This window comes from Euprymna scolopes, chromosome 32, assembly GCF_053919585.1.
Source record: "Euprymna scolopes isolate OS-2025 chromosome 32, ASM5391958v1, whole genome shotgun sequence".
Taxonomy (NCBI): domain Eukaryota; kingdom Metazoa; phylum Mollusca; class Cephalopoda; order Sepiida; family Sepiolidae; genus Euprymna; species Euprymna scolopes.
This window is the reverse complement of record NC_136513.1, coordinates 1,018,004-1,030,000: the sequence shown is the minus strand read 5'-3', so window position 1 is coordinate 1,030,000 and position 11,997 is coordinate 1,018,004. Positions and strand designations below refer to the sequence as shown.

The following is an 11,997-nucleotide window of genomic DNA, read 5'->3' as shown; positions in this document are numbered from 1 at the left end:
TATGAAAAATTTAAAAAATGGTTTCAAGAAAAAAAAGAATAGAGATTTCAATTTAATGTATCCGTAATAATAAAATAGGCACACTTAATAATTTCCACATCACTAAATGAATCTGCAAAATTCTCATTTAATTAAGTCGAATAATAATGAGTTTGAATTTATTGTTGGCATATTGAGCTTTCTTACTAGTATATATGTTTGGGCATTATGAATTTATGTCATTGCATTTCTGTAGATCTGGTCACTTCTTTTTTGCATAGGGTTCAATACGATACACATCCAATGTATCGTTCTCTGAGATTAAACAAGAAACTCCGATGCTACGCGTTATTTATTGAGATCTAAACTAGTTTACTATTTAGTGTAATTAAAAGTAAATAAGAGTTTTCTATTAACTTTTACCATTGACCATTTAAACTCTCTTTTTGCTTTTCTTTTTTATTCTTTTCATTTAGAGAATGGATGTCTTAAAGGAACGAATGCAAAACACGGAAACAGAAATTAACAATGGAGAGAATTCTAAATTCCTGACTTCTCTTCTGAAACAGAAATCTTTAACTTTCCAAGAGATTACTGCTGCCACAGGTGAACTTCTCACGGCTGCCGTGGAAACGGTAAGTAGAGTACAAAAGGTACAACTGTATACAGACACATAAATAAGATAGTAGCCTGGCAAAGCCACAGGGGAAACAACCGAGGCAGTAAAATTGAAGCTGCCTGCAAGAACACTATATATACCAATGTAGGCAAATTTAGGCATATTTTGTTGGTTTGAAAATATAAATTGTCATATTTTTTAAACAGCGAATAACATTATAATCTTCGAAAAACCTGCAAATGTTCATGTATTTTAGAACCAAAGATATGAACATTTCAATATTAAATTTATCAACGATATATATATATATATATGTATATATATATCACCTTATTTGGCAATTATATATATATATAATATATATATATATATTATATATATATAATTGCCAAATAAGGTGATATATATATATATATATAGGTGATATATATATATATATATATATAAATATATATATATATATACCATCTTATTTGGCAATTTTATAAGTGTCAAATTATTGATGAGAATTAAACAAATGACGATTCGTTGGAAAAGCTAATGAGCAAAATTGTGCCGTGGGCTATGTGACATTTGTCATAATAGTAGCACACCCAGAGCCTATTTTTGGCACTTTTTTTACAGCCATAAGAGTTTTGATATAGGTGCAACCTCAAAAACTTTCAAAATTACCACTATTTCAGGTTATCATATAAATGTGTGTGTGTGCGTGTGTGTGTTTGCGTAAGTGTGTGTAAATTATTCATTTGAAAAAATACAATTTCTTTAGGCGAACTTGTGATTAATTGTTGATACGGATAGACCTTTGTCTGTATTAAACCGGTATTTTGGGGCCGCGTTCGTATTCAGCACCTCATCACATAAAGGTTAATCCTTTTCAATTTGTTTTCGTTTGCTGAGATGCTAAAGTCTTGGAACCGTTCCAAATAATATTTCCAACCTATAAGACACCTATCCCTAATAGTATAATGCTGGTTCACCTACGGAAACTGCGTTTATTATAATTTCTGAATAAATCATATACACTCCTCATCAAAAATTTTAGACTGCTTGCAAATCTTTAAAAGGGTCCTTTTTTTAGGATAGATTTTAAGCTCCTCCACTTAAGGGCACCAATACTACAGTCTAAAAATGTAATAGGGAAAAAGCTACATTCCAAACATTTAATTATAAATTTGCATTTTTATAAAATGAGGCATTTTACACTTGATCCAAAGTATAAGACCAGGAGTATAAGAAATTGTACGAAAAGTGTATGAAACATTCTACAACCATATTTAATGAATTCTACCTCCACTTGTTTTTATGACTTCAAAAATTATTTGGATCACGTTAGAAATATGCGTTTCCATTAAAGTGCAGGGGATGTTGCTTCAGCTTCTAAAGATAGCTTACGCGCACAAACACACATACACACACACGTGTGTGTGTAATAACTCTTATTAAGGGACGAAACACACACACACACACATATATATATATGTGTGTGTGTGTGTGTGTGTGTGTGTGTGTGTGTGTGTGTGTGTGTGTTTCGTCCCTTAAGAGTTTCTATGTTGTTTATCCACTGGTAAATTGTTTATTTTATTGTTCCGGTATCCATCATCGGCGCAGGAAAACTCTTTAGGCTATAGCTTCCTGCAAACACTTTATCTTGTGAAACATGACATTTGATATTATTAGAGTCTTGCGCATGACATCAACACAGAGGAGTGTGTTGTTTTTCACGGAAGTGCGTAATAATACTCCTTGTAACTATTTTTTTTACTTGAACAATCCTTGATCCTGAATTATTAGTGGACAAGGAAAATGGTGCATCGAATTAAATATTTATTTGTTCATAAATGAAGTGTTCAGATACTTATTACTATGCATTTTCTTAGAGTGAACTGAATAAATAGTTGGCTAAATACATACATTTATTTAGGAAAATTGATTGAAAATGTTGATCCCTTACAGAACATCAAAATAATTAATTGCAAATCGTGACATGAGCTTCCGTTTAAAACATAACAGACTGGTCTTTAGTAGACGTGCGAACAAATAGAAACTTTTCGACCTCTCGTTTGCACTCCACCGATTGTTGTATGAGTATATCAAATGTTTAAATTCATGTTTCACTAATGTGTTTCTCTGGAACAAATTAAAAAAAAATTATAGCCATTTTTTAAAACGAATTGCGTATTCATTGAAGAAACCTTCGCCACGTGATCGAGCACAGCATTTCTGCCCTTCTGCAATCATTATCTTGTGTAAATGCATATGTCAATTAGCAGGTTTTACTAAAAGCATTTTGCACTATATTTTTCAGAGTTGTTTCGCTATCCTTTCAAATTCAGCAGCTGGTGTTCTGAACTGGCCAGTAACCTTTTACTAGCACTCAACTTCGTTGATCTGACGTGATTATGTCGTATTAAACATTGTTTTCGATAGAACAATATTTTTAATGGATATTAAGAATGGTTACCTGAGATCTCTTCAAACATTTTGATGGGTCTGGACGCAGGAACTTTATTCATGACCTAAAAGTCGTTAGTGTTAGTAAGATTCAAAGAATATTAAAATACATAAATTATATACATTACTAAAAATATAGCAAATATTTATCATTCTAAGTCCACCTACAACATAGAGAAGACTAAAATGCTGATAACATTACTTTTTGTAGATTAAAAAAAAGAATGAGACGAAAAATGGTCGGGGAATAAGTTTCGCAGGACGTGTTAAAATATAAATCATATCAGGCTTAGACTTAAAGCTAAGTTAATCCTGTGAGAAAGCGTACAATCATTTTACGTTAAATATCCCACCTACATAATTAATAAATACTATGCAATAAAAAAAGTAATAGTGAGTGGTGTAGTTCATTTTTTCAATGAATATAAATTGTATTCTGAAAAAAATTCTGAAAAATATGTGTTGCTATCAATTCTGAATTTTGTTAATTAAAAATTTCAGCTCATTATATAAAAAAAATCATTAATCTAGTGTCAAGGACTTAGAGAAGACGTATACATGATTTCCAAGTATTAGCAGTACGACCGAGTAGCCTTTGTAGAGTAAATGACTAAAAAAACGCTATAGTCTTTTAAGTTAATAACTTTTGAACAGTTGATCAATGTAGTTTGAATCTTGCATTTTTGTTGAAAGGTTCCCCACTGTGTATGATTTTCTGAACTTGGGATGATACCAAATATGTATTTATTCTGATATCGCCATCGTGATAATTATTTGAGTATTGCATAAGGAGAAGATTTATTATTTAGAAAGCCAATGTAAACATGGCGAAGTGAAGGTGTTTCCTAACGATTCCTTACTTTTATCTAACAATTTAATAAAAGCAACATACTGTAAAACTTGAAATAAACTTCCAAATATAACACGATACTGTCTCTATATAAGTACTATATTTTTTCGCTCTACAGTTAAATTGAAAGTGTTCACGTATAAATAAACAAATAATTGAGACAACGACGTTATCAGTCTTACATTATCTATCACTATGTTATATATTGGAGTTGACAAAACGATATAAATTTTGTCCTAATAGACAATTTTAAGGTAACAAAATAAATTCAGATTTTGTCTGTAAGAACTGATTAAGTATGGATGTTAAAGTGCCACGGTGTATATAAACACGATAGGTATCTACACGTGTTTGTCTTCGTATGAGCTTACCTCTTTTGTGAGTGAAAAAGTGCGCGTGAGCTGTATATATGCATTAATTTTGCAGCTTATGTACATTGATTCTTTGATTAATGGTTTTTGAAACTCACTCGTTTCGTTTGTCGAGGGATTCGGCCAGGGACTGAAATCAGTTTTTAAAAACGTACTCACGCGTGTTTTCTGTTGAAAGACAAATAATGGAAAATAGTAAGAAAGGTGCCTGCTAAGTTTTTATAGCATGCACTGAAATTCACACAGTTGTTTGAATGAAACTACTGAGAGGAGGCGTTATCAAATCGAAAGTCGACGCATAATTTTTTTTACGGGAATATAAAAAGTTATTCAGTATTTTGGAAGATCTGCACAATTTTCTTTCTTAGCAAAGACAATAATGCTCTGATAATATGTTTAATCTTTTCTATCATCAGTCAGTGAAACAAAAATTTTTATAGACTAAAATATTAAAAAAAAAAAAAAAATCCAAGTCGAACGTGCTATTTAGAGGGTCCAGGAATTCCCCATATTAGACACCAAAATTGTGCCTGACTCGCTCCTCACCAGGGGTGGGGACAAATAAAAAAAAGATTTAACAAAAAACACAATTGCATCGGTTTAGAAGAGTTTCTTCACGGATCGAGGACAGAAAATTGTAATATCATGTCGTAACATTTGAAAAAGTTCACGAGTTATAACCCGTTATTAATTAGTTGTATCTCATTTTATCTTATGCTAATCGTTTAATTATCCCTTAAAATCAACCTAACTTTCACAAATCACGGTTTCTTTTCTTACAAGCAAAGTACAAAAATATTAACATAATTCCAATGTACACACATTTTTTTAAAATTATCCCTTTAGTAGCAAAGGGAGCGAACTTTTCACTGTTCTGAATTGCCTCCCTTAGATCGAAAAACATTAAAAAGACTAAGCGCTTGCAAGCACCAAACATATCACGCGCCCGTGAAGAAGTAAACAAATCAGTGTATTCTTTGTCCTCTTTTTGTTTTGTAGCATTATCTCTGGAACTAAAACGATCAAAAAAAAAAAAAAAAAAAAAAAAACAGACAAAACAATAAAAATATGTCATTACTTATTATCCTATCTTGCTACCAGGAATAATGCGTGGTGTTGTTGAACAGTGAACACTGTTGTTCTCTTCTTTTTTATGTTTTTATTGTTTGTTTTTTGTGTTTTTGTTTGTGAACTATGGTAAAACAGCGCATTACTCTCTTATTTCCTGCCTATTTTCATAATTATCTATTAATAATATTAATATATTTGATATAAATATTAATGTATTATATTCCGTATGAAGAAAATATGTTCTATACCACACGAAAAATATTCCCTGGCATTCTAAATAATTTACCTTTTTCCCACGAGAAAAAGAGAAAAAAAGAAAAAGAAAAACACTTCATACACCAGTAGAACATTCAGAATTTCAATATATGAAAAACGAAACTTATAAATGTTTATATAGTTATAATATTAATGGAGTAACTGGTTTTATTATAACTTAATTTCCATTTCTTTCAAAATATCAACTTCCATTCATTTTTTGCCCCTATTTTGCTACCTCCCCACGATGACAAAGTCGGGTTAAATGTAAAAATATAAAAAAAAATACAGCTCCCTCAAACCAGTTCATTATGGATTAGGACTAAAATTAAGATTGTCATGACTATAGAATATATTTCCTACACTGACAGAGAACAAAACAGATGAAGAGTCGTATTAGAACAGTCACTACAACTTGTTCGTAGTCGAAATCTAAGAAGCTTTCTATCTTTTTCTTGCTTTGTTGTTACTATTTACTTGCCTCCCCACGAGGACAGAGTTATACACAAGGTCAGTTTTTAATATGGGGAAAATCCAGCTCCTTAAAAAGGGGCGCTCTGGATGGGAACAGAAATAAACATTTAAAGAGAGGTATGTGTTCTGATGCTGCAGTTCATTTTTCTCTCCTCGGTTATGAAGGATTTATCCTCCACTAAACGAGGAGAGAAAAGGTGAAGTCCAGCATAAGAACAGATACTGCACTGAAACCGTACTCCTCCCAATAAAAAAGAAGGGGCGTTACATTTCTCGTATGTTCATTCAGTTTTAGTTTCTTTTTTTTTCCCTTGATTTTATAAAAGTCACTAATGATTTGCAGATAATCGGATTCCCTTTTTCTTCTTGCTTTTCCTTATGTCATTGTGTGCTTAACTTTTCACTGTAATCGTTCCTGAATTGCCTGATCATATATAGCAAATTGAACACGTAGAATAAGTATGATTATACTTAATAAATGCCGCGCATTTTTCTCATCTATTTTTCGTTTGGTCATGATGTTGCTTGTCGACAGTTATCTTCTACTGATCCGGATTTGTGAGAGAGCTGAAATCAACCCTATTAAAGATGTAATTAAAAAGCATTCAAAGGTAATCTGTATCAAAGATTCTTTTTACATGAAACTATTATCAATGTATTTATGACTAGCGAGGTGGCGACCGGCTTTACCGAGTCGTAAAATACGCTTAAATTTGATATTTTAATTTGTCCAAGATTTCGTATATATTATTATAGAGTTATGATTTCAAAAGTAAAGAAAAAATATTCGGACGGCATCAGCTAGAATCCAGATCGAAATCAACATCATAGCATTCAAACCGGGTGATGTTGCCACTGCGCCAACGTGACACGCACGTAAACCGCTTAAAAATAAACCTAAATATACAAAATGTATAACGATTTTTTTTTCAATTTTGACCCATTTGACCCCTTAAACTTTCACTATGATATTTTAATTTGTCCAGATTTCGTATAGATTTTAGAATCATGATTTCAAAAGTAAAAAAAAAGTATTTTGGTGTTGGCAGTTAGAATCGATAACAAAGCCTTCAAAGCTGATGACGTTACCACTGTACCAACGTGACACGCATAACAACTGATTAAAAATTAAAAAATAAACTAAGATGAATGCATTAAATGCATAGCGATTTTTCAATTTTGAATCCTTAAAAACTATTTTAAACCGGTTAAAGACCCACGAAAGAGGACGCGTAAAAACCCCAACAACTTGAGGTCCATAGCACTGCTCTACAACTTTTAGTTTCGGTGGAGATAGAGTTTGAAAACATGGAGACAGACAGACAGAAAGACAGACACACACACACACACAAACATCTGGCCTTTTATATATACGATGTGATTAATATTTAAAAATTCGATTCTTACCATACGACGTCAAATTAGATTTATTTCGCTTCCTACGTTTTGTGTTTGACACGTTTTCATTTTGAACTTGTATTTTATCCTTGAGTCGAATAGTCCTTCTGTTGCTGCTTATCACCCAATAATTACATCTTACTTCCCCACCTGACTGTATTAAACCTGGATTATGTTACGTTCTTTTCATAATTGCTATATAAAGTATCTGACCTGCCCACCTCACAATTAAACATGATACAAAGCGTATAAATTTAGTATTCATGTCAAATGCACAGATATTCAGGTTTATTGATGTGTTTTTTTTTATTTAACCTTTTTTTACAGTCGTCCAACACAGTTCTTTGGGCGTTATACTGTCTTGCCAAGAACCCAACAGTCCAAGAAGAGATTCGTCGGGAAATCACGAAAAATCTCACTCCTGGCAACGAGATTACAATTGATGACCTACAACGACTTCCCATCGTGAAAGCGTGCGTTAAAGAAACTCTTAGGTATTGACGAGTTTATAACTCGAATTATTTGTATTTGCCAATTTACTCTTGTCAGTTGCAAATTTTGATTGTTCATTTGATGGAATCATTTAATAAAGTTTAATAGTCTGTGACTGGTTGTAACAATTTTAATTTGCTATAATTTTTCCATGATTGTATTTGTTTTGGATAAAATAATTTGACAACCACAATGTGATCAGTAATTAACTTCTTTTAAAGAATTAGAAAATGTAATGTCACAATGAAAGGAGGGATTGATATAATCGTCTCTTGATATTTCTTTCAAATATATGTATCTTAATATGAAACATGTATCAAGTTTTGAAAGTCCTCTAGATTTATATAAGATTCGAACTCACATAAACCTTGCCTTAGTAATATGTACCTGCCCTTTCCTTCTTAAACCATTCATATATTTTACTTGGTTTTGGCCCCATTCGTTTTGTAAAACTGTTAATATTTGTTGTTCATGGCCTTCGGTCCGGGATTAATGAAATTTTATTAAGATTGTTATCTTTTTTGTATTTTTTGGTATAAATAAAAAATGTTTTAAAATTGGGCTTAAGTAGGCACCCACTCCCACCACACACACACATGAATACAAATTTAAAAGGGTAACCATGATAACAGAGGCTGGCCGAGAGAAAAATCATTTAAAATTTACAACAGAGATGAGATGGATCAACCAACCTCACCATCCCCCTTCTTTTTGAGTTGGCCTTGTGCCTAAGTTTTTTGTTCATTTTCCCAATTGTATTTTTCCTGTGAATAAACAATTTAATATCTCAAAGTGTAGTATCTGTTCCAGCAGATACTGCAAGCAAAGACCCTGTGTGCGGGCGACCCCATAGATAAGACCTTGGTCAATGTAGGGGCAGCCCTTCATACCAATTGTCACTATCTAGCTCTTCTACACCCCGGGGAGTTGGTCCCCATCTCCCCTTCACTCTTCACTTTAAAAATCGGCCTTGTGCCTAATTTGCTCGGTGGGGGAGGAAATAAATACCATCTGTTCCAGCAGATACTGCAAGCAAAGATCGTATGTGTGGGCAACCCCACAGATAAGACCTTGGTCAATGTAGGGGCAACCCTTCATACCAATTGTCACTATCCAGCTCCCCTACTCTCCGGGTAGTTGGTCCCCATTTCCCCTTCACTCCTCACATAAAAAACGGCCTTGTGCCTAATTTGCTCGGTGGGGGAGCAAATAAATACCTTGGTCTTCGGGCCGGGATCAAAGTGTAGTATCTGTTCCGGTAGATACTGCAGCGAAGACCATATGTGGGGGCAACCCCACAGATAAGACCTTGGTAAATGTAGGAGCAACCCTTCATACCAATTGTCACTATCTAGCTCCCCTACTCCCCGGGGAGTTGGTCCCCATTTCCCCTTCACTCCTCACGTAAAAAATCGGCCTTGTGCCTAATTTGCTCGGTGGGGGAGCAAATTAATACCTTGGCCTACGGGCCGGGATCAAAGTGTAGTATCTGTTCCGGCAGATGCTGCAAGCAAAGACCATATGTGGGGGAAACTCTACACATAAGACCTTGCTAAATATAGGGGCAACCCTTCATACCAATTGTCACTATCCAGCTCCCCTATTCTCCGGGGAGTTGGTCCCCATCTCCCCTTCACTCCTCACATTAAAAATCGGCCTTATGCCTAATTTTCTCGGTGGGGGAGAAAATAAATACCTTGGCCTTCGTGCCGGGATCAAAGTGTAGTATCTAGATATAAGAACTTGGTCAATGTAGGGGAAACCCTTCATAACAATTGTCACTATCCAGCTCCCCTACTCCCCGGGGAATTGGTCCCCATTTCCCCTTCATTGCTCACATTAAAAATCGGTCTTGTGCCTAATTTGCTCGGTGAGGGAGCAAATAAACACCCTGTTCTTGGCCTTCAGGCCGGGATCAAAGTGTAGTATCTGATCCGGCAGATACTGCAAGCAAAGACCATATGTGGGGATGACCCCACATATAAGACCTTGGTCAATGTAGGGGTAACCATTCATACCAATTGTCACTATCCAGCTCCCATTTCCCACCCATCGGGAGCTGGTCCTCTTTCCCTCCCCCTCCCTCTCTCTCCACATTATAAACGGCCTTGTGCCTAATTTGCTTTGGTGGGGAAGCAAATAAATACATTAAAACTGTTAACATTTTAAGAATGCAGCATTTAATATTTGTTGATAGTGTTAAATTTTGTATTTAAGTAAAACAGTAGAACCCTGTATATGTTGTCCTTAGGATACGTTTTTTTTTCAGATTACCATGTGGAATACGATTATTTTCCGGCCCCTGGTTACGATATCCCCCCCGCCTTCTGTAGTTATTTATAATGTTAGTTGGTTATAAACATACGTATTATACACGGTACTGTATTTGGTTAATAATTTTTAATGCTGTGTCCCGGGGTTCTATTTTAACTAGCAATGCTACTTTATGTTGGCCAGAGAAAGAGAAAGTAATGTGTTTTCTGTTATAAATAACAATCATGTGTTATAGATAACAATCATGTGTTATAGATAACAATCATGTGTTATAAATAACAATCATGTATTATAAATAACAATCATGTGTTAAAAATAACAATCATCTGTCATAAATAACAATCATCTCTCATAAATAACAATCATGTGTTATAAATAAAAATAATGTGTGACAAAATAACAATCATGTGTGACAAAATAACAATCATGTGTTATAAATAACAATCATGTGTTACAAAATAACAATCATATCGTGCAATTTTTATAGCAACGTATATCTAACTGCAAAACTGAATTTAAAAAAATATGCGACTAAATCTTATTTCAAGAAACAAATACGCAATTAATGTTTTACAAAACAAAACTACGTGTGATATATTGTATTAAAACAAAACTATCCCAAAGGTTTGCCTCTCCTTAACTTAATAATAGATCATTTGTATGCAGGTAGATTAATTCGTATTTAGTTACAAACATTAATGAAAATATTTCTATGTTTAATAAAAGTTAAATAAATTTATCTCATTGTTTTTCTTTTATTTCGCATGAAAATGGAGGAGGTGAATTTATTTCATTCTTTGCTGATAAATTTTAATATGCATACGCCAATATTTTTAATTTTATTATTATCAGTTGTTCTTAAGATTAGCCCTCTGTTTGTTCATAAAAATAAAATTGTATACCAGAGTATTGCATGTAACCTTATACAATAAAGCGCCGTTATTTATTTTGTTATAGATTTTAATAATGGAATGATCTAGACAAAAAACGGTCAAACCTTATCAAAGCCGTCAATCAGTCTGATATGCATCCATTGAATAGCACCTGTTTAGTAATAAGCACAAGAGAGAAAATAGGGCAGAACGTAATTGTTATTGGAGAACTTCTAAGGATTGACACAATTAAAATGTTGGACTTTATTAATTTTATTTCTTTCTATTTCTCTAGACTCTATCCTGTTGTCCACGTCACAAGTCGACTTTTAGCGAAAGATATTGAAGTGTGTGGCTATCACCTGCCTAAAGGAGTAAGTAATTAATAGCATTATGTTATTCCAACTTAAATCCTGTAAAATGGGCGATTCGATAACATTTTCTGAGTTGTATCACTTATTCTCGAGATGAGAAGTAGTTGCATTGATATATTTTTATACTCAATTTTAGTCTCTCCAAATGTTTGCAAACAATCGCTTCCGAATACTTTATTTTAATGTTTGGTGCAAAATGTCGTTTTTTTTTTATTGAAGTTGAACGTCAAAAAACGACATTATTTTTGTACCAATTTAATATCAAACATTAAAGTGAATTGTTGAGGTTTTATACTGACATGGGTTTCATTTATTTTCCGAAGCATTTAATGTTTTTATATCAATTCTTAGTGTAAAATATTAATACCAGGTGCTGTGGTTATTATAGTTTTCTTTTTAAAGCTTGTTTTCAACGAATTGCTTTTAGTTTCTTAGTTTTAGTCAGTTATATCTGGAGTTAAAATCATAGTTTCATTTCTTTTCTTTAATCGCATTAAAGTCAAGCTTAAGTGAA

General features: G+C 33.3%; 1 protein-coding gene across 1 annotated transcript in view; it reads left to right on the top strand.

The window, feature by feature from the left end:
- The window catches only part of LOC145256184 (cytochrome P450 10-like), a 39,621-nt gene that overhangs the window by 23,618 nt on the left and 4,006 nt on the right, over positions 1–11,997 (top strand). The window contains exons 6-8 of the mRNA XM_080114773.1: positions 456–614; positions 7,799–7,965; positions 11,405–11,483. Of these exons, the coding sequence (XP_079970899.1) occupies positions 456–614; positions 7,799–7,965; positions 11,405–11,483 (405 nt within the window). The remainder of the gene's footprint in view (positions 1–455; positions 615–7,798; positions 7,966–11,404; positions 11,484–11,997) is intronic.